Here is a 23,854-nt window from a genome sequence, read left to right on the forward strand (position 1 = left end):
TGTAGTGGAATGGTACTGTAAATGTACAGGTAGGGAAAAAGAGGCAAAAAGTGCCTTGTGCTTATGCCACAGTTTTGTGTAGCCTGGGAAGATGTACTGATTAACTAGAACACCAAAGATCAGTAGAAATATTTAGCTTCAGTGTTGCAGTTGATCTAGTACTATAATTTTTTTTTCTGTTTTAATTCGTCTAAATGTAGCCCAGTGTCAGCAAATCAAAAGACGTATTAATTTAGTAGCTAAACTGTTCTCTGGTGCTCATGTAGATTATGTTTTATCACTGTTTTTCAGGAAACTTTCAGCTGGTTAAACAAATCGCTGATGAAGACCCAAGTCAGGTCAATATTACCAATGTTGATGGTGCATCTCCATTAATGATTGCTGCTGTCACTGGACAGCTGCCCCTTGTTCAGCTGCTTGTTGAGAAGAATGCTGATATTGACAAACAGGATAACGTTCATGGCTGGACAGCACTAATGCAGGCCACATACCACGGGTAAGATATATGCTGACTTTGGGTCTGATGGTAAAGAATTCTCATTCTTCTTACATCCCCATAGAAAAAAATCTTTTTAATACTGACTCTGGAAGCAGAGGGGTCTTACAACAAATTAGAAGACTTCTGACCTCAGTTGTCCATGTCTCTTGCACTGCCCTGAGCTTTCCAGTGTAGACCTGAATGCCCTTTGGATTTCAGAATGAGTGGCACATTTGGGAACTTGAATCTTGCTCAGTAAGTGCTGGGGACATAGTGCTCCAGGCACTGAGAGCTTTGGTACAGAATTCAACTTCCACACTTTGATGTTTCTTTTAGTGTTTTGTAGAAGAGCATCGCCCCCTGCCAGGGTTGTAGGCCTACGTCAAGTTGTGAAACTTCAAGGCAATCACCCTTCTGTGTGCCGTATTTTCCAGTCTTAAGACCATTCTTATGTTCCCCTGTTCAGCCTTTAGTTTTCACAGAGTTTTCTGAAATGTGCCAACTAGAGAGCTGACTGTTGTTTCCTTTCAAGCCACTTTATAAACGCAGGTAGGCACTTAAGAGTCTGACCCTAGAAATTGGCCTGGTACTTCACCTGTGATCTCTGCCCTATCTTTGGAATTGTCTGAATGCAGGATACTCAGTCTAGGAAGGGGAAAAAATAGGAGGTCAGGTTGTCACTACTTTGTGAAAATTTTCAGAACTAGCTCCTGGGACCTACATAAGATGAGATTCTCTGCTTCCTCACCAATGCAGTACTCCGAGTGTCGATAGGCATTTCGCACAAGTGTCTGAAGATCCGTTTTTTCTGATGCGTCCGTTTCACTTAGCAGCACAGCTGGAGCAGGAGCAGCCAGCAGAAGGTGGTGTGCAGAGCTGCTGGCACGTCCCCTTGCTGGTACTCAGGCACCAGACTGTCTGTGGAAGCACAGATTGCACCCGAGTGCTGCGCGTGTTCAGATACTGCCCCTCCAGTTCCCTGGAGGGCTGTGTAAGGAAAACTCCCTTCCCTATTGCATCAGTCAGTTTCTGTAGTGTGAAATTGTATTAACTTTGTTAATACGCCTAATGTTTGAGGTAGTGGGATTTTAATGGAGACTTTGGTATTGTTCATGCTTATGTAAAACAAACTAATGGACACTGGCTCAGTGGAATGACCAGAAGGACATCCCAGCCCTGGAAATGAGGAAACTTATTCCTGGCTTCTTGGAAACTTATAGCTGTCTATGAAGGATAAAAGCTACCTGTGGTCAACCAAGATAATGCCAGCATCATAAGCCCTTTAGCATGTTGCTGAAACCCTCCCAGTGTTGTCTGATGTCATGGGTAGGCAAGACTGACTTCAGGGACATCCGGATCAATAGATGGGCAGCAAGAATGCTGCAGAAATACAGTTGCTTTGCAAAGCTACTCTGTTATTAGTAGTCAGTAGTGTGGGTGTTAGTGGTTAGTCGAATCATGTTGGACCTAAACTCTCCAAGAATGCGGCGTAATGCTGCATTTGGGTTGACAGGGTTTGGCTGGGACACCTCATATGCATGAATAAATATTTACCCTTGTAATGCTGTACTTCATGTCTTAGCCTTTCTTCTTGGTCAGCGTGGGCCAGTTGTGAATTTCTGTAACAGCTGGAGCAACAGTGGTGTGGAGGGTCTCTGGTTCGAAGGAGGGGGCAGGCAAGATCTTTGTGAGCCAGGGGCACTAAGGGATTGTGTCTCCGTGTGCCCTCAGGGTGCAGGACCAGAAAGCAGGATGGGGGATGACACAGTTTTAAGCAAGAGAAGTAATGGGAGGTCTGCAGAGGAGCTGTGGTAGGGGTAAGCAGAATTTTTGTTAGAAAAGAGGAGAAACATTCCTCCTCCATTTTAGGTTGATTTTATCTGGAGTGACTTCAATAGTGAAAGCTTTGTACAGTAAGAAGTAACCTTCTGAAGTAGAGAGGTTGAAATCTGTCAGCTTCAGTATTAGATTTTATCATAGAATCATAGAAGTTGCTTATTACAGAATCTTTTAGGTTGGAAAAGTCTTTTAAGATTGTAAAGTCCAACTGTTAACCTAACACTGCTAATGCCACCACTAAACTGTGTCCCTGAGCGCCACATGTACATGTCTCTTAAATACCTCCAGGGATGGTGACTCAGCCGCTTCCCTGGGCAGCCTGTTCCAGTGCCTGACAACCCTTTTGGTGGAGGCATAATATCCAATTTAAACCTCCCCTGGTACGGTACAACTTTGTTTCCTCTTGTTCTGTTCTTGTTACCAGGGAAGAGAGGCCAACACCCACGTGGCTACAACCTCCTTTCAGGCAGTTGTAGAGAGCAATAAGGTCTCCCCTGAGCCTCCTCTTCACCAGGCTGAACACCCCCAGTTCCCTCAGCTGCTCCTCACAGGACTTGTGCTCCAGACCCTTCCCCAGCTCCATTGCCGTTCTCTGGACACGCTCCAGCACTTGCTTGTTACCAGGGAAGAGAGGCCAACACCCACGTGGCTACAACCTCCTTTCAGGCAGTTGTAGAGAGCAATAAGGTCTCCCCTGAGCCTCCTCTTCACCAGGCTGAACACCCCCAGTTCCCTCAGCTGCTCCTCACAGGACTTGTGCTCCAGACCCTTCCCCAGCTCCATTGCCGTTCTCTGGACACGCTCCAGCACTTGAATGTCTTTCTTGCAGTGAGGGGCCCAAAGGATTTGAGTTGCAGCCTCACCAGTCCTGAGTACAGGAGGATGATCACTGCACTAGTCCTGCTGGCCACACTTCCTGATGCAGTCCAGGATGCCATTGGCCTTTTTGGCCACCTGGGCACACTGCTGGCTCATGTTCAGTCGGATGTCGACCAACACCCCCAGGTCCTTTTCCACCAGGCAGCTTTCCAGCCACTCGTCCCCAAGCCTGTAGCATTGCAGGGGGTTGTTGTGACCCAGGTGCAGGACCCAGCACTTGGCCTTGTTGAACCTCATACAGTTGGCCTTGGCCCATTGATCCAGCCTGTCCAGATCCTTCTGCAGAGCCTTCCCTCCGGCAGATCAACACTCCCACCCAGCTTGGTGTCTGCAAACTTACTGAGGGTGCACTTGATCCCTTTGTCCAGATTTTTGACAAAGATATTAAAGAGAACTGGCCCCAGTACTGAGCCCTGGGGAACCCCACTTGTGACTCACCTCCAAGTGGATTGAACTCCATTCACCACAACTCTTTGGGCCTTGTCATTCAGGCAGTTTTATACCCAGCGAACTGTACACCCTTCCAAGCTGTGAGCAGCCAGTTTCTCCAGGAGAATGCTGTGGGAAATGGTGACTAGTTTGCAGTCACCTGCTGCTACTTAAGAACTTTTTTGCTTGTGTTGCTTATACATGTCAGAGTTTGGTTTTATACAAGGTCAGCCTCTGCTCAGGAGGAGTTTTGTATTACATATGTTTTTCCATGGCTTTGTTGCCTGTTTGCGTATTTTGCAGGCTGAATTATGGTATTGTTTGTAATTCATGAGTCAAGTCCTGATTATTTATTCAGGTGCATGGGAGGGCAGGGCGGCTAGTGGGGATGGGATAGTGAGTTCCTTTTATGCAACTAGCTTTTATGAGCTTTTGTTGGAAATTGTTTGTGTTGGTTATTTAATGCTGATTGCTTTTGCATTTTAAACACCTTGAGGAAGTGATAATGTGCCTTCTCAATTATATAATTTATATCTCCAATTAAGTGAAGTACTCTCTGTTTTTTATGAATGATCTTCTAGTCAATTTGGCTTTTCTGTATGGAATTTCTTGACCTGTTCTGAGTATGAAGTTGTATTGAAGTATTAGTGATGGCCTGTGATGAGTACTGGACTGACCTTTCTCTTTTCATCTGCTTTTTTTTGCCCTAGGCATTAATGGCCTTTCACCGGGAAGGTGCTTGGCAACAAATTCCAGAGTCAGTTCCAGAGTCATTTTAAGAAAATTGCTATATAATTTTTTTTAAGCTGATTTCCTGCATGCTGATTAATGTAATTCATAGTGAGTAAACAGTGGCTGACAAAGGAATCATGGCAGGTTCTGCATAGCTTGTGAACAAATTTCAGACTTGGTTCGCTATAGAAAAGGTAAAACTCTGATCTCTAATTGAGGAGCAATGGTCTAAAAGCATGAAAATGGAGTATTAGGGTTTTCTTTTTTTTTTTTTAATGAGCAATGCCTTTTTTTTTTTCTTCCCTTAAAGAAACAAAGACATTGTGAAGTATTTGTTAAATCAAGGTGCTGATGTCAATCTTCGTGCAAAAAATGGTTACACAGCTTTTGACCTGATAATGCTGCTGAATGATCCAGGTATGTTATGTCAAAGAGCACTGAGGAAATATATAACATAAACAGATGAACATCCCTTCCAATCTAGAAAATACATTAAGGTTAGTAGGAAGTATCATCTGATGGCCAGGCTGGACTGGGCCAATAAAGGGTACTTCCTGAAAATGGTGGGTTTTGAGTTAATTGGTTATGGTAAAACAGGTTTTGTACGTTCCTCTTGCCTTTGTTTGTGAAGATGCTCCAAAATATATTGTTTGTGTCATCAGAGTCAGTTCAGTGGCATCTGACTGTGGTGGCCTAGGTATTCTGTAGTGTCACTAGCACAGAGCTAAGAACTGGAGCTAGAAATTTCCACTCAATAAACAGCAGGAAAGGAACAGGACAAAGAGAGTACAATTGGAACAAAACTAGTGAACTACTGGCTGAACCTCCCACTAAGTCTTATAGGAAAAGGCTGAGAATAAATCACACTTCAGGGTTCAGGTTGGTTTTGTGGGAGTGTATTAGAAAAAGGCAGCATGTGTTGGGGAGAGTTCAATGAACCACATTTCATTTTTGTTGTTGTTTATTCAACCTGTATAATTTGTTATTGTTAACCTTGCCTGAGTTGTTTTATCTGTAGCCAAAAAACACTGCTGCTGATGGAATTAAAGTTTGTTTTCTCTGTATTTACTCATTATGATATTTTTGGCTACTAGCAGATACCTTCTTGGCTACTAGCAGATACCTCTAAAATTTTAGAAAATAAATACAGTGAATTACTTTATAACTAACTTCTAGTAGGACAGAGTAGTTTGTCTTGTTACCTGTCTTCATATATGTAGGTCAGTTCTGCCTGCCCATCTGAAAGACTTGGGTATAAAATACAGATTTACAGAATATTTTTTTTCCTTTCCTGTCCTCATCTCATGCTTGTTCTTTTTTCTTCCTATTCCTTTCTTTTTTTGTTTCTCTTACTTTTTTGTACACCTTTTTTCTTACCATGTCTTTTCAGTCCCTTCATTGTCCAGGCTGAACATCCTCTTTCTCTCTGGGATTTAATTTCAAGCTTCTTTTCTGCAACCTACGCTTGAAGAAAGAATATTCATTTTTCTCTACTCTCTTCTGTGTCAGGTGAGAAAAGGGAGCATCACAATATCGTTCTTGACTTCCACAGAGCGCGAGAGGAGGCAGTTCACGTGGTCACATCTGGCTGAATAGCATGCTTATTTACATTGCTAATTACCTTTAGAGAGGCGATGGTAGGACTGCAGCCCACTGTGTGGGGAGAAGGTGTGGGAAACGTCAAGACAGAGGGGTTTTGGGATTCATCTGCTTTTTGTTGGAGAGGTAGATCAATCACTACTTATATGGGATTTATAGGGAAAGTGTCAGCCTATCCGTCATAATTTGGGAAAGCTGAACAGACTAAGTACTATCTTAATTGTTTTCTTTTAGACACAGAGCTTGTGCGGTTACTGGCATCAGCATGCATGCAAGTAGACAAGGACAAGAGTAAGCTGAACAACAGGTCATCGTTGCCTTGTTCCAGAAGTAGGCAAACCCTAAATGTCCCAATATTGCCAGATGACAAAGGAGGTCTAAAGGTATATATAGTCACTCTTAATAAATAACAAATGCATTGTTACCTGTAATGTACAAAGCAGAGAAAGTCACCTCTAAGAAGTATTTTGGATCTGATAGGTAAGTGGGGTTTTTGGGGGTGGGTGTGTTTCAAATTCCTCTTTGGCAGTGCTTCTTGGTTTTATGAAACGTAGTACGTGTTCAGCTTTCTTTTTGTCAGATGGCAAGGCAAAGGGAAAACTTGTAAGGAAGAGTTTGCATTGCAGCATTCCAGTGCCTAGAAATAGATCTCGTAATTAAGTAGTGAAAGATACCATGTTCATAAGTTTGGAACTGAATTTCCGTTATGATCTTAAAATTAAGTTTGCCTTTAAAATCCAAATTTACTCCAGTTTTAGTAGACTTCTTATACTGCTTGGTATTTTTTTTTTTCTTTTTTTGAAATTGTAGTGGGTGTGTTATGGGGATTTGGCTAGTATCTCCTAACATAGTGAGAAACGGCCTATTTATGTTTGTTCTACGTAGGAATTGTAACACCAGGTTTTTTGGGTGGGTTTTTTTTTTTTACTTTTTTGCTATTTAGTAGACTAGAAGAAAGAAGGATGATGGAGAAAGGAAACTGAAGATGTGGTAATGTACTTGAAAATACTCATGGGACTCTGTGTGGGACAGCCCGGGAGACTGAGAGGCTGTCTGTCTTATCTACCGCTAGGACAGAAGGTAGATTTAATTTCAGCCATAAATATAAACAGGCTATTGGCTTTGGAAATTAAGAAGATCACAGCAGCGATTTTAATGTGAAGAGTGGAAGAGTGTGCAGTTCAGGCTTACATGTCTTCTGGCATGATGTGTCCTTTACTGGAAATTGGTGGCAGTCCAGTCAGAAACAACATACAGCCAGGACGAGTGCATGACACTTAAACAAAGATACTGCGACTTACCTTGTCTGTTTGTGAAAGAGAAGGAAAAAGTATTAGTTTATTTTGTTGTTGTTGCTGTTGTTGTTTATGTAGGTGAATATTTTTCGATTATGGTGTACCTCAAAACTTCTTGAGTCCATGATCTCACCTTATTTAGTATAAATGTTACCATGGCCTTGGTACGTGGCAATTTCCAGGCTGTTGTTGACGTGAATTTTAAAGACCATTTAAAGTTCTACTTTAGCTCAAATCTGTTTTGTAGTTTTAAATATGAAGCAACAGGTGGTTATTTTCATAGGATTATTCTTTTATTTGATAGGATACAACTTACCAATTTAGATGATCTTATTTCAGAATGCAGTTGCCTTAGATAGGAGATTGTCAGAAGAGCTTTTGGCGTTATGGAATGCAGGTCAGTAACGGGACAGATTGCAGCTCTTGCAGTGTTGTGACGCAAAGGCTTGGGTTAGGGTCATAAAAGATTATGAAGTCAAATAAAAAAAGTTACAAGATTTGTCAGTGATAAAGATGTACATATGAGTACCAACACGAATTTAATATTTTGATGTGTGGAATGATTAAGTATTTGGTTTCGAAACTACAAAATGTGACAGTGTTTAAGTCTTAATCAGGCACTTTTTCAGCAGAAATTGTATTTTGTATAGTTCTCTGATATATATAATCTGAAAGCTAGTGTAGTCCCCTCTTCCATCATTGCTTAATACTTTATTAACCATGCTGTCTGACTGCAACTATGTTACCAATCTTATTATCCTTACAAGTGTTCAGAGAGGTAAAAATGACACTTTCATATTGTCTGGGGAGGGGCGTGTGTGTCATCAAACTTGCTTCCCTTTGTACCAGCATGTGAAGAGAGTGCTGAAGTGAGGGACCTCTCCTGGGTTTTGTAGCAACAGTGCTTCTGTGTGGACAGCTGCTCTGTGCTGAGCCAGGACTGTAAACCAAGAATATTTATTCTCAGCTAGTACATAAATTTTCTGTCTAGATCAGTGCAAATGGCAGAATGTGGGGTGTACAGAAATCATGGAAATGTAAAATGAGCGGGAACTCAAGAGGCTCACTTGCCTTTATGTAAGGAGACAGAATGAACATGCCAAGATCATCCTTGAGGGAAGCTACTGTTCCCTCTTCCTTCACTGTGGTGAAGAAGATCCCTTGGTGCCATCGTCTCCGTCAGCTCCCAGTTCCGCTGTTTGTCACTTCTTGTGGTCAGATTTTTTTTTCCCCCTGATCCAGGCTATAGCTCTCTTGCTGCATGCTAAGTTGATTGGTTCTTGTTCCGTGACCACCTTTATTTTTATATGAATACTTAAAAGAATTATTGTATCCTCCTCAATCTTTTTTTTTTCTAAACTAAACAAAAATAGTTCATTCAAATTTCCTTGTTTGCAGGTTATTTCTTAAAACTGTTACTATTTCTAATTTGTCTGTATCTGAAGGTGTGGGATCCAAAACGAGTCCCTTTCAGTTCCCTTTGGAAGGTGCATACATGAAGAACTGTATGGTTTTATTGCTTTCTTTGAACTATTTGTCTGTCTTGTCTTTTTCAGTCAGGTCTTTGTTGCTGAAAGTAATGTAAATCTTTATTTATTATGGCTCCAAAGAGATACAAAGATCTGAGAAATCTATCCATTACTAATGCTCTGTGCAGATTAAAAATCACTTTAATGATCATCTGCTAGAAGGATTGATTTGCAGGGAGTAAGTATACAGTTTATATTACTTACTTCTACTGTCAGTCAGTTGGGAAGACTTAGTTGCTTAGTAAGCAGTTGAAAAATGTTAAATGCCAAGGAGAAGAGGGGAAGACGTATGGTGAGAAGGAATGGCTAAGAACAAAGAGTAAACTAGGAAAGTGTGTTACCTTGTTTGGCTATCACATAAAGCAGCCTTCATGAAATATCATCACTTACGTGACTGACTTTATTATTTTAAAGTGTTCCAGAAAGGGAGGAAGGAGCCTTACTGAGAAATAACCAGAAGATACTTATAATCTGACTGATTTACGTACAATCTGCATAATCTTTATACGGATTGCACTGGTTGTCTTCATACAGCCTACAGGTCTCGCTTAGTCTAGAGAAATGTCCTGCTAAACACTTGAAGCATCTTGCACTCTGCCTGTAAAAATGTGTAAGTCTGTAAATAGTTGGATAAGTCTTATTTTGAGCAAAGATGATCCTTTTGTGTAACGGTTTCCACATATGTGATATCTGTATGGTTGAGGGTCGTAGGAGCAGTAGTTCTAAAGTTTGTGTTGTTTTCACAGCTGAGATTGCCTTGCCTTGCTCTTTTTCAGCTTATAGTCTTCCCAGTCTGGTTTAAGTTATCTGTATAGCAGCACTGTATGGATTGTGGATCTTTGGGTTGAGAGGAATACTATCAGAACTCTTCCAGTTTGCCACCGATTTTGAAAATTTTCAGGAGCATCTTTCATGCAGATTGGCTAAACTTCTATGCACACCTCTAAAAAGCAGAAAATACACATGCCAGTTCACCGATGCCAGAGTGTGTAAGACTGGATGGTGAAATTGGAGGTTAATGGGAATGCGACATAGCTGTAAAAATTTCCGTTTGAAGTTGCCCTAATATATAATGTAACGTGTCTTTCCAGATAGTGTGGAAAAATATTGTAAGGCATTTGCCAGGTGGAAAATACAGAGAGAGATCAATGCTATACATAGAAATTATGGTGAAGGATTGTGTTGATAATTGTAAACCACTTTAACATTGCTTTTGTGGTTTATCTCAAAAACTCCTTGACAGATTTATCACTGCTGTAAGGATTACTTAATTGTACATTTCTTTTCCTCTTTTTTTCTTTTAGTTGGAACTAAACTATTGTGTCTTCTTATCAATCTAGTCCTGGTGGAGCAGGATGTCCAATCGCTTCCGCAAGCTGAAGTTGACTCAGACATTGCGCCATGGATTTCCTTCCAGTCAGTTTGTGCCTTTTCCTGATGAGCCTGAACCGTCATTAAGTTCCACCATAAAAGCAGTTTCACAGAGTGATACGGACACCTCTGGAAACCTTGATGCTGCTACAGCTTGGATCACAAATAACAAAGCTAGTGGTAAAGCCAGAGTTGTCTTGGGGGAAGTGAGTCCTGATGGGATAGTCAAGATGATACTATTTCTAATGTACTGAGTCAGATTTTATTTAGCTTGATATAACTGAAAAGACAAGTAGTGTCTTTGTAGTGTGTATATATATGTATGGAGAGAGAGATGTTTGTACTCCTGACTGTTGATCATGCTGAATGCTGTGCACAGCATCATTTGAAGAGGAAAATGCTAACACAACCCTGTTACTGTTCTGCAGCAAGCACCATTAAATGGGACACTGGAAACAGGTCACTCAAAAGTTGTTAGTATCTTTGATAAACCAATTTATGTAATGAAAACCAATTTATTTAAACAAATAATTTGGAGAAGAGAGAAATTGGAAGAGCACAAATTGTAGAGCACATCCACTGAAATTGTGTAGCTCTCTATGGAAAACCACAGTTTGTAATGTGAAATAAGACTATTGGCTTAACTTTAATTTAGGTTACATGAGAGTGTCACTGGAAGTCTTGGTGCTGTCTGCTTACTGAGGGTAAAGCTGTTGAATGTTTGAAAACATCAGGCTGTCCCTGAGAACAAAAGGAGGAGTGTGTAAACAATAAAACATCATTTATATGTTTTTCAGGTGTAAACACTGCAAAAGGAGGAAAGGATGATGAATTATTGACAACCATGGTATGTTGCAGTGTTCTTGGTGTGTTCAGCCCAATTCAGAAGGCCGTGCAGCTCCCACTAGTTTTTTTTTTTTTACTTCCTATCCAAGTCCCCATTAGAAAGAGAACTGAATGGCTGAATCCAGCACATTTGTTCATAGTCACTAGGCAGGAACTGACAGGCTGCGATACATCAGTAGTTCTTAGACTAGAAGTACCACAAGGAGTATGGTATGGAAGCTGTTCACAAGTACTGCCTGTTTTCAGGAGTTACCCATCCCTTTGCATCATCAGCAGTGAATTAGTAAAATAGATGGAACATCTTATTAGCTGCTGACAAGCAGAGGAAAACATGGATGGAACATGGTGCAATATGAAAGTGAGAATAGTAGAGACAATCATGAAATATTTACTTTGGGATGTTTATTTGTAGTATTCTATTTTTTATTTGTTATGATGTAGCTTTAAATTCCCCTTCGGCTTACTCCCTGGAGAGGTCATTAACTTTGGCTGGTTATCCTTTTATGTTCTTTTTTTTAAGCAGATTGAGTAACTTTTAATGTGATTGACTGACAGAACTCCAGGGAGCCAAATCAGTTGTGTTTTGTTTTTTTCTCTTTCTGGAGAACACATACAGCAGGAACAAGCAGTTGTTCACTGTTTCCAGGTGTCCTGTCTGAGACTACAGAGAGGACTGCCTTGTCATTTGTTTGGAAATTATTTGTTAACATTCCTGTTGAAATCAGTTTGAAGCAAGATTCAGCCCAGTGAAGGAAGAGAGTTTCTGCCACTTAGTGAACTATATTCATTGTGTTAAATGAATGAGCATACTGACGTGTGCCAGAATGTCCATTGGATTCTCTCTGTTACGGTGTGCTGTACCTCTTCACAAATACTACTTTTGTGTCTCGTTTCCATTTTATTTTCTTTGAAAAGGTATTGGTCTCCATCTTTTTATTTAACTTCTGATTTTTTGAAACCATGTCATCAGGTGCCAGTAATCGTTCTTACCAAGTGGTTCTTTTTGTTTCCCCCCCTCTCTCGTTTCCCTTGCCCAGTTGCGAAGCAGTGCTCCCTTCACCAGGCTGCCCAGCGATAAGCTGAAAGCAGTGATACCCCCTTTCTTACCACCCTCAAGTTTTGAACTTTGGAATTCTGACCGAACGCGACTCAGCAAAGATGGCAAAGCTGAACAGGTGAGAACTGCCTGGCCACAGAGAGTGGTTAAGCACGATTTCAACAGCAGTGGGAACTCCAATATAGTAAGCAAACAAAATGTGTTTGAAAGTGCTGTGTTACGTCCGGGCCGTGCTGACTGGGGAGCCACACTGTGTATCTGCTTAGAAACTACTTTAAACTCGCTGTCTCACTAATGGCTTACCTTTTTAAGCTCTGGTGTTTAGGAAGACTACACATTTCTAGGGAAGGAATGTAAATGGAACACAAGATTTGTATGAAATGAAATGACTTGTTTGCCCTTAAGCAGAATAAAGCCCAGCCTTAACGAATTTGGTGCAAACTGGTAAAGTGGCTGCTGGTTCCACTTGCCTAAGTAGGTGCAATCACTGGAGTGTGGCAGAAACTGCTTTGATCTGGAAGAAGACTAGGGGCAGAAGAAAAGAATGAAAGTTTCTCAATTTTTAGGAACTGGAGGAAGGAAAGAAATACCAGACACATAAATAAACAGACATAACATTCTGAAAGATCAGTAATAGATAAAATTGTAGCAATTACTGATCAAGTGGGCTTGAAAACGTACAGCCTTAAAGTGCAAGTACTGTAAAAAGGGAAGAAGTCTGAAGAAATTCTACTTTTTCTAGAAGGAGCCTTCCTGATTCTACAACATTTTCAGTGAAAATGCAAAACCAAACCAGCTCATTTGTCTTGAGACAGGATGCAGAACAACCTCCACAACCTTTGGTTTTGTAGTAGGACAAAAAGAAGTACCTACTCCCCTCACTTTAGACACTACTATCCAAGTGCAGAGAAGAGTTTATTTTACTAGTCCAGAACTGTATTTCATGTCAGTTTCAAAAATTAGACAGTGAAGACATTTTAGGAGGAAATTTTTCTGTCTTCCTTTTTTAAGTGAGCTTATACCAGTAGAGTTGATTTAGCTGCAGTAAGGTGGAGTATTAGAAGGGATGTGATAGATCACAGGAAGGCAGATAGATGTTCATCGTCCTAAAAATGATCATTGTTATAACATAAGTGGATCATTGGCACCCGTATATAAAGTAAGGGCCAGTGGAAGTGGGGGAGGACTAGCACTGATCCTTCTGTGGGGAAAGAAGGTTTTGCTAAGGGAATAGGGAGAAGGAGAGAAACATCGTAAGTCAGAGCTGGAGGAAGAGGTGATTTGGGCAACAGGGTAAGAGGCATGAAAAAGCTCAGCAGATGTGGCAGATGGTTGGCAGTGGCCAGTATTGTAAAAGCCAGAGAATTGAAGGAGGATTTGTCTGAGGATTTGGCTGGATCGTTAGTGCCTCAGTTAACAATAGTCAATAAAATAGTGCAGGTAGATATTTAGATTGAAAGGGATATGAAAATGCAGCCGGAGGAGAGAAAGTTCATGTCACTTGTTACAGCTTAGTAAGAAACAAGGATATGATGAATGAGAAGTAGGTGGTAGCAGCTGTTTTGTAAGATGGGAGAAACAAAATCAGGATTCTGCAGGAAAGAAGTTTCACATGTGATATTTCTGCCCCCCTCTCCACGGCTCGTAATGTTGCATGTCAGAATTCAGGTGCATCGTGTATGCTCATTTTGTGTTTTCCAAAGTTTAAGGGGAATTAATGCCTTTATTATGGTGCCATTTCTTTTATTGAATATATATATTCAGTGTATACATACTTATGTAAGTATATATTACATTTATTTTTATATGTAAAATAAGATTAGTTCTGATATCCCTTTTGTTCTTCACTGGAAGGTTTAGAACTTAGATAAATAAAATAGCAGTTGACGTTTGGTCTTTGTTTTGCTCAAACAGGAAACATGAAAATTGTTTTACTTCTTGTCTTCCAGGCATCTGTTAGCAAAGGTACTCGACCTGTCAAATTACCAACGTTTGCAAGACGACCTGCATCTCCTTCGAATTCCAACAACTTCAACCATTCTCCCCATTCTTCTGGTGGATCCAATAACATTGCAGGAATTAACAGGCATGGAGGAGAACTGCATAACAGATCAGGTGCCATGCTGCTTTTATTTTTAGTGAAAAAAAAATTTTTATGTGGTTCAGCTAAAAAATTGTGTGTGTGTTGATGGTAGAAGATAACAAACCTTTCCTGAGGGCTCCTACTGCTGTATGAGCAAAAATTCAATGGATTTTGTTGGAACAGGATTAGGCTTTGGACACATACATAAGGGAACAAAAGCCTCGCACGTTAGGCCGTGTCTCAGAAGAAACATGCTGAGATTTTATTGAGTCCACCCACGATGGATCAGGTGGATGCCTGTTCATTGCAACATACATTTCATAGAACTGTCTCTTACCCATGTTACTTGCTTTTTGTTTGAAGTAAAAAAATGGTTTTCAGTTATAAAAAAGGCTGCAAGCATTGTGTCTGGCAGCTGGAAAGACAGTATGGTGAAGCAGCTCATGAAACCTATACCCAAGAGTGTGAAAGTCAGCTCTGTGTGTGTGTACAGACAAGGTTGGCTTTTGTTGCCTTTCCTGAAAGCTGCAGAGCAGATCTGACCCTTACAATTCTCACTCTTAACTTTATCCAGTCCGTTTTTAAAAAGAAAGTGAGTGGTGGAGAGAGGTGAATTGAGAATCGTCAAACATTTTAAAATGATGGTTTCCTTGTCTCTGTTTTTGTTTTTTTCTTAGGTGGCAGTGCAGATAATGTTTTGTCTCAGATTGCAGCCCAAAGAAGGAAAGCAGCAGGCTTACCTGAACAGAAACCCAGCCAACAGCATAGCCCAGTCCAGTCAACACCTTCATCCACGCTGTCTGATCTGCAGTGTCCTCAAGTTGTTGGCAACGGGCACGTTGTAAAGGTACAGAAGAATGCAAATTTTTGTGCTTCCAAATTGGCTAATTTTAATAGTCGCAAGTGGTTGATAAATGTAACTGCATGACGTTGCACAGCCTAAAATGAATGAACGCCTACTGTTACAGTAGTGGAAAGTTTTCAGCTCCACAAACCTTCCTTTTAATTACAAGTCTACAAAAGTTCAACCCTAATAACGATCTTTATCATTAACAATGATTTAATGATTTTTATCATTAAAAACCCATGATTTTGCTTTACTGTTAATTCCACTGTGTTTTAAAACCAGTAAATATAATACTTGGTCTTAGAGTAGATCTGCACTGTTATTTTAGTTTCTCATTATTTCTTTCTGTGGCCCTGATTGGGTCCAGTGTTTTATGTTCGTTATTCCTGGGCTTCACTCTGAAGCGGTGTAGCTAGTTTCCCTCCAAAGGCACAACCTAAGTACAGATCCAGAGGTAATTTGTACCAGAACCTGCTGACCACAACAATAGGTGTGTATCCAGTGTGCTCCACAAGGCGTTGTTATTAAGGAGTATAAACGTTAAACCTTGTCATCACCAAGGTCAGGCTTTGCTTTGGAGTGCGGGCATTATTATCTGTGCTGATGTACCTACCAGTTTCCTGGAATAGCTTTACTCTTAGGACCTGCCCGTTTTTGTGTGTGTACTTTGAAGTTAACAACTGCTTTGTACAACCCTTTTAATGATGAAGATTTTAAATCTTCAGAATCTGCAGAGGCACAGAAAGTAGCATCGTAACAGAAGGTGTGATGCACTACTGTGAAATGCATGGGTTTATTCACACAGGGAAACATGGCATTTCAGAGAGCAAGAGAAAGAAAGCACATAATTTGGGGGTTTAGTTCTGATGTCTGGTATTCTGAAAATGTTAGAATACGTGACCAGGAGGAAGATTTCTTAACTCTTTGCTTGTATAATTTCCAAACAGCTTGTTTTGCTTTGTTTTGTTTTATTTGCATCTTTTAATGAGATTCTTGTTGAAGTTTTGCCCAAAGAAACAAAAATGGCCGCAGTGTAAAACTCTTCCATTTGCTCTCTCATTCTGTGATGTCTTATGTGGCAACAGTAAGCAATGGGTATATTTAATCACCAAATATCAATGATAAATGAAGTTACAAAGTTGTTCAGGGATTTAATTAAAATTTCTAGAGGACAAAATCAGTAAAAGAGAAGTGGGCAGCTACTAGTGCCAAAACAGTTTCCATGAATAGTCACTTTTTCTCCAGTCTATCAGTCCTGATTGTGAAGGGATTCCTGGTTGCTTTTCAAAGATGAGATTGGGACCTAAAATTTATAACTCTGCTGGACCCCGAAGAGCTATGGACTCATACTGATTCTTTGCCACATGATAATCTTTCCTCCTTTTCTATCTGACTGCTCCCTGGGTTATAAATGATCTGTCTCTTTCCTTCCTATAGACAAAGCCACTTGATTATCGTCTTCCCTCATTAAAGTCTCCTCTGCTGAACAGCTACCAAATACTTTTCTTTCAGAGGTGGCCTGACTAATATATTTCTAATTAAACTCTCAGCAGTTCCTCTCAGCTTGTTTTTAACATAGAATCACAGAATGGTTTGGGTTGGAAGGGATGTTAAAGACCATCTAGTTCCACCCCCCCTGCCATGGAAATAATTATCTTGGAAATTATTTCAGAAGAGCTGTTTGTACCCCGCCCCCCCCGCACCCCCAATCTTTTCTCCAGTTATATGAGTTAGCCTGTTAAGAGAGAACAGTTGTGCCTGTGGGCTTTGGGCTGCAGATCGCGAGGTCTGTTGCTACAACAGTGTGGCCACTAAGAATTTTAACAATTTCTCCCGCTCACAGCAGAAGACTTGAGGGGATGAAGAAGTAGTGAGTTGCAAGGCCTTGCAGGTTATCTTCTGGGAAGGCAGTTCATCATACTGTTGAAAAGATCTTTAAATAAAAATGATGCTAGTATGTTGGAAAAGCAACAGCTCTTTCAGTGCTCTTTGCTTAGCTGTCTGGATGAGTTTCAGTCTATCCACCGATAACAAAACACAAAATCAGTCTGGGTCTTGCAGTAGATGTTCATGTATCACAACATCTGAGGTGATTTTTGGGATGTCAGTGTCTTGGGAGTACACAATTGCATATGGATCCACACTGGCTGCAAAAGCTTAATCAGCCTACTTCGTTGATGTAATCAACAACACAAAAGCTGAAAATTTAACGTATGTATCCATTGTGGAAGTGTTTGTGCCCTCCCATTCGGATCATGCTGTCTAAACTTGGAAACAGCTGATGTAAAAATGCAGCGATGTTACACTGATGAGTTATCTGTGACGGGTGGGATTGTACAAGTCTTAAAGAAAGGAAAAGAAAAACTGACTAATTACAGGGTGATGCAGTTTATTTAAATGCACACAGCATGTTAAGAGAGGGAAGACCGCTTTGAAACACAAATGGCCAGTGACAGAATACAGGGAAATGTGGGACAAAAATTAGAAATAAGTTCCCGATGCTTTTCAGAGACCTCTCAAATTCGTGTGATGCTACGTTATTTCTAGTCAGTTCAGTGAGGGCTAAGCGGGTAGTACATTCTGGCATAGGGTAGTGTGATGGAACAATGTTACCAATCAAATCGGTTTTACCTTTTTAATTGGCATCTCTTTCATTATGTAGAAAAGTTCCATTTATGCCATAGCACAGAAGTAAGATCGTAGAGGAACATTTTACAGTCAGGAACCCCTGTCATTCTTCCTTCGTGCCTCGTTACCCACCTCAACTTTTTTCTTATATTTTTTGTAGCAGCGTGACTGACAGAAGGTATTTCTGTTAAACTCTGAATTGAGGAATCCAGGAGAAAATCTCATAAGAATTTTTAGGTCAATAAAGCAAACATCAAAATGTGTGAAACTATACGTAGATTGAGGCATTTAGGAGGTGAGGTACATTAGCTTGTTTTGGAAAATACTGGTAAACGTACATATATATTCTTATTCCGCATTTTAATTTTTACATTTTCCTGTTTTCCATGCCTCCAAATGTATTAAATATTTGCAAAATACTGAATCGTTTTAAACTCAGATAATAAGAAGTTTAAGAGTTGACTGGAAACTTTCATTCCAGTGCAGCAAGGGGTTTAAATGCACTCGAAACTTAGTTTATGCTAGCTATTTTTGGTTAATCCAGCATGAAGTGCTACTTTAACTTAGCATCTGATACACTTTGAAAACCTTTAATTGGGGCTTTATTTAATTAAATCTCTGAATGAAAAAGATCTGTCTTCAGAATCAAAGTAATTTCAGTTTTTATAAAACAAAAAATTGTAGTGCTTGTACATAGTATTGCTTTATAAATAATCATTTTCTTATTTCAAAATTATAGCCTTAAAAATGTATTTTTGTTGATGAATTTGAAGGGACAGACTCTCACCTGCGATAAGTCGGTATTGCTCCAGTTATTTCCATATGAATCAAGCAGAAGCTTCTAGTTGTGACTACATGCTCTGCAGAAATGATACGCAACTTACGTGATATTAAGGAGTCACATATAAACACTTCAAAAAAAAATAATTAACTGAAATGATTGTGTCATTAACTACAGCAAAAACTGGAGATGAGCAAAAGACCTCCATCTGGGACTTCATCTACGTCTAAAAGCACATCACCAACTCTGACACCTTCCCCATCGCCCTCCCCGTCTCCTAAGGTTCACAACGCAGAGTCCTCTCTCTCTTCTTCTCACAGACAGGCCAAGAGCAATGGTTCCAGCAGTGGAACAATTACGGAAGATGGTGAGTAGGTCACTGTACTTACAGGAGATACACTCATGGAGAGCACAGAGTGTGTAAAGCTGTAGCTGGGCTAGATTAGTGGGTGTCTGCGCGAGAGTGAGAACTTCTTTCTTTCTAGAAAATACACGTTGGTGTTTCTTACTGCAAGATTGGCATTCCTACAGCATCTAGCTATTTCTCTCCCAAAAGCTGTAATCCCTTCCACGTACAGGGAGATTGGTACCATCTCAAAGCTAGGGTAGAGCATGTAGGTAGGCCACTATTAGGTGTTCTCCTTCCTTCCCCCCTTTCTGGCTTAAATCCTGATTTTCAGTGTTTGCTGAGGGTAGAAAATATTCTTTCTACACATTTGAAATTCTTATTTTTTTAAAATAAATGCAGTGAAGCACATGACTACAGAAATACAGTTTTGATTCTTAGCATGTCATAGCTACATGCAACTGGTTTTCAAGAGCCATGTTGCACTTATTGTTTTAAAGTGCAAAAATAGCATTATTTTTACCTTTTATTTTGGGTAATAATGTTACTAGTTTTACAATAAGATTACTGCCTTTTAAGTTGAACTCTTAGGTCTGAATTACAAAACTTTATTTTAAATAGTCATGTTTAATTGCATTGGAAACAGGATATCAATTACTTCTTCTTCTGTAAACATCTCAAAGTGGAAAAAATAACATGACTCAATCTTTTTTATAAGAGATGGAGGTACCTTTTATCTGGTTTCTGCAAGAGGCATTTTGTACTATTTTTGGTTTTTTGAAAGTGTCCCTATTGATTTTATTTTGTTTTCATTTATGCTCACTGTGTCCGTCGACACTGGGCTTCCATTTGCACTAAAGCGAGGTGATATTTGACCTGCTTTCTGTTCTTTTACCGCGGCTTAGCTGCAACATGTACTGACTGCTGGAGAACATCCTTTCACGTTTTAGTTAGTGCCATTTCATAACGATAAAGAGTTGATAAGAGTTGTCAGTTTAGAAATACATAGAGGGAAGTGAAGTTGCCCTGGTGTAACAAGGGGAATTCCCCAAGCTACGGGCTCTTCTGATCTCACCTGGTGAAGCTTCGTGACTGCACCACTACTGCCAGGATACAGTGAGTGCCCTCTGTAGCTGAGGGATTGGTTGTCTGAAGCCAGAACTACTTAGGGTTCTCTGTGCTTGTAAGCTTTTGTGCTTAAATGGCCCTTTAATTCAAGGGCTTCTCTTTCTGTTATTTGGGTCATCATCAGCAGTACAAATGCGCGTAGGCCCAGCAGTAATCAGGAGGCCTGATTATATAGAATACAGAAGGCCTGCAGTGTTAATGTTTCTTTTTCCTTCACGTAAACTGGGATGAATTAGAAAATTGATTTGCATTGAATATTACTCTGAAGGAACAGTAGGCAGCAGGGTTCAGAGGTGTGCATGGTTTCTTTCTAGGCAACCACTTGGTGGACCATCAACAGCTTGTCCCTGTTCTGAGAACCAGTGATGTAGAGAATCATGAAAGACGAAACCATGTGAGAGTAAAGGGAGGCTCCGAAAACTTGGAGAAAGGTAATCTTACCCTACTGCTGCGCAGTAGTACAGAGGGGGTGCTGAACTTGAGTAATGTGGCAGAAGGAGTAACAGCTGTGAGAACCTTGGCTTTCTCCAGGGATGTAGGTAGGGAGACAAGGTATGAGTAGAGCAAAAGACAGTGAAAAAGGAGGAACCATATGTTATGCAAGAGCTGTAAAACTGAGAGGTTCCAGGTTTTGTTCAAACTTAATGTATAATACAGGAACTGGACGAGGGAGAGGGGAAATGAAAACGTGAAAGGCCTGCAACTGAAAGCATTGTCTCTGTGTGTGAAAAGTGTTAGATGCTACAGTTGTTGGTGAAAGCAAGGCTCTGGGCTCAGAGACCCTGAAAATTTCTTCCCATAGCACAACCTATAATTTAAGCACACCGGCGTGATGAGAAATGAGATGGCTAACTAGCAACATAAAAGAAAAAAAGGTTAATAATTTATCTAAGGGCTTTTAATGAAACTCTTATTTTCTTTCTGTAAGAGGACATTTTTCATGAAGATGCATGAAAAGCTGGTTCCCTTTTCCCTTGGATTAACCTCAGGGTACTAAAGTTTTTAGCCTGCCAACCTTTACAAAAACGTGTTAAGCATACCAAATTAATTGGCCTTGAGGTAAAAAACCAGAACTCTAGCAGAAAATAAGACTCAAACTAGAATTTTTCACTTCACTTTTCTGTGGGCTCTTCTCCGTAAAGTAGGCAGCTTCCAGAATGGTGCATAGAAAAGTGGGTCTGTCTCAAGATACTTGGTATCGTTTGAGAAGCCTGGAGAGTGAGATTCTCCTTCGTGTTTCTGCTGATGATGAAAGAAAAGGGACAGTCAAAAAACAAAGAAGTGAAGTAAATGAAAGCAAAGTATATTTGGGAATGGAACAGTGATGTCTTCACAATCGTTTGTGTGTGGAGCATTACATACAGTTTGGTTGTGTAATGTAATCATTCACAGTCTGCATTTTGACTTTGACTCCTTGCTTTAACTGACAGCTTTCTAAACTTCTGGGAAGAAAAAAAGATAGTCGTTTGTGACAGCAAAGCAATGAAAATAAACAATATCCTGAGTTGAGAGAGGTAGTGTTTAATTAAGGGAGGTAATGGCGGGTTATTCTAAAATTTCACTTCTGCTTTTTAACTGGCTGATGACACTTCAGATGTGTGGGAAGAGTCAGTTCAGTCCTCCAACTTTTAATTTCCTTAGGCTTTGAGAGGAAATCCCATTTCCAGTGCTGTTAGCCTTGGAAGATCAGCTTATGAAACTGAAGTTCTGCCCAGGTTTCTTCTTAGTGTGCTCAAGATGCCCGGATATCAGGCACTTAAGGAGAAGATGCTCAGTTATACCTTTGTCTTAGTGTGCAGAGTGGCCAGCTGGGTGGTTGCTTCCTCTACACTTTGCCTTCCTGGGTCATGGCTGTCTGTGATGCAGTTCACTGGATTTTTGTGGTCTGACCTGCATGATCTGGGTCAGCCTTCTGGGGCCAAGCACCTGTGTTTTAGGCATTGAAGTGCCTAAACTGGTTTGGTTCTTTTAAGATCCTTTTAATGAGGAAGAAAGGGAGATACAACAGAAAGATTTAATCCTGGCAATGTAAGACTGGATGGAATTACGGTATACAGAAATAGGGGAGAATACACTAAGCCAATTAATTTCTGATGCAGAGTAAATGTGATTGGGTTTTTGTTACTGTACGTCACTGTGTGGAATATAAGTTTTAATATATATTTTTTCAGCAGTTAACAATGGAGAGATCACTACAATCTTTTCTGATCCATGAATGGAGGCTGTTTGCTTTTTCTTTTCTATTACTACAGATGAGCTGACTGGCATCCTTAAAAAATTGTCACTTGAGAAATACCAGCCTATTTTTGAGGAACAAGAGGTATGTCTTTTTAAAAAGATGTATTTTTCACTGTTTTAGAAAAAGTAGGATGCCACACACCTTGCACCAGGATTGTGATCCACAATCTCAGTTTTAAATTTTTACTACCATTTCTGGTTGCAGAGGAGGACCTTGACACATGGACCAAGCGGTATTTGTGGCATTCTCTGGGATACTGCAGTTATCGGTGCTTTTTACGCCAAACCTACAATTTTGGTATAGATAGGTGCTTCAGAATCTTATTTTTTTTTTCCCCTCTCTGTTTTTTACACTTTGCTTTTTCTATGTAGCCAGAGTGGTGAACAGCTTATAGGACATGCTGTATCATCCCTGGAATCCCAGTTGGGACCTCATTTGCAGATGGAGAGCAGCAGAGTGGGAATCACTGACATTGCTGCTTTCTCAGTATCCGCTACAAATAAGCAACAGGAGAGCTAAACTGGGGAACCTAAGCATCGGTGTAGATGAGGCCTGGGATAGTGAGTTGCCTGAAGGATGCAATGAAAGGAAACATTGCTGAAAATAAGTAAAATTAATTCATTAGATGTTTTAGACAGAATCAGATGTGAGTCATGATGGTGTGTTTGTGTGGCCAAAGGCAGGGGGTAGCGTATGGACATAAAATAAACCGACATGGCTGCAGTTCGGGATTCAGCGCCACAAACACAGGTTATTTAGCTTCATCACAGTGCACTGAGTTTGTTCTTGTTCCCTGACATAATAGGGAAGGGGGCATTTGGTAGAAATGAATTTGCTCTGTGTGTGAAGGTTGTATCAATGGGAGAAGTTTTAGATTTTTGTTCTTATCACAACCTTATGGATGCGTTGATACAATAAAAACTGATAAATGGACAATCCCTAGGTTTTCCTCAGGAGACAGTGGAAAAGTACACGTCATATTCTGAAATTCCACAAATACTGGGTGGGGGGAAAAATGAAATCTTAGGCTTATTCAACTAGCTGCTACTGTAAGTAGAGGTATTTTTGGGGAGAGTACGTATTTTGAATTGATAGGATTTGTCTGAAAAAAAATTTAAAATCCATTCATATCCTAAATATACTGTCATAATTAATTAAATTATTAGCAGCAGATTTAAAACCTGACAACAGAGTGGTAAAGGGGGTAACATGCTTCATTAAAATTTTTTGTGTGCACAGTATTTACAGTAATTTGATACAATTAAAAAAAAACCCAAAAAACCCCTTTTATTGTGTTCTAGTGAATCTTTGCTTAGGTAATTTTTTTTTGTTTTGTTTGTTTGCATGCAGGTGGATATGGAAGCCTTCCTTACACTTACTGATGGTGATCTGAAAGAGCTGGGTATTAAAACAGACGGATCAAGGCAGCAGATTTTGGCAGCTATTTCTGAACTGAATGCAGGAAAGGTACATTTTGAAGTACTGTACTTAGTAAATTAATTCAAGGTTTGCTTATGTTGTTAATTCAACACACATTTAAAAAATCAGTTGCAGATGTCAGTTAAAAAAAACCAAATGAATGTTTTCCAACAAAAATACTGTATTTGATTAGTGAAAAAATTTGATTACCTTCCTTTGTGGTACTCCATGTTCTCTTTCATTAGCTCTTTCCTGGTCCAGTGACTGGACAGTTCTTTTACAGAGTGTTGGAAATTACAGCAGAACTACTGGTAACATAAACATTGGCA

The 23,854-nt window shown here is 40.1% G+C and overlaps 1 protein-coding gene across 1 annotated transcript in view; it reads left to right on the forward strand.

Moving 5' to 3' along the window:
• Positions 1-291: 291 nt before the first annotated feature.
• Positions 292-23,854, forward strand: part of ANKS6 (ankyrin repeat and sterile alpha motif domain containing 6) — a gene marked incomplete at its 5' end in the record, with an annotated part of 28,021 nt that continues 4,458 nt past the window's right edge. Inside the window, 12 exons of the mRNA XM_010151087.1 lie at positions 292-496; positions 4,668-4,774; positions 6,191-6,339; positions 10,121-10,331; positions 10,949-10,998; positions 12,035-12,238; positions 14,004-14,169; positions 14,815-14,996; positions 18,571-18,760; positions 20,182-20,298; positions 22,120-22,187; positions 23,457-23,573. Of these exons, the coding sequence (XP_010149389.1) occupies positions 292-496; positions 4,668-4,774; positions 6,191-6,339; positions 10,121-10,331; positions 10,949-10,998; positions 12,035-12,238; positions 14,004-14,169; positions 14,815-14,996; positions 18,571-18,760; positions 20,182-20,298; positions 22,120-22,187; positions 23,457-23,573 (1,766 nt within the window). The remainder of the gene's footprint in view (positions 497-4,667; positions 4,775-6,190; positions 6,340-10,120; positions 10,332-10,948; positions 10,999-12,034; positions 12,239-14,003; positions 14,170-14,814; positions 14,997-18,570; positions 18,761-20,181; positions 20,299-22,119; positions 22,188-23,456; positions 23,574-23,854) is intronic.

Source organism: Eurypyga helias, unplaced genomic scaffold, assembly GCF_000690775.1.
Source record: "Eurypyga helias isolate BGI_N326 unplaced genomic scaffold, ASM69077v1 scaffold24694, whole genome shotgun sequence".
NCBI classification, from domain to species: domain Eukaryota; kingdom Metazoa; phylum Chordata; class Aves; order Eurypygiformes; family Eurypygidae; genus Eurypyga; species Eurypyga helias.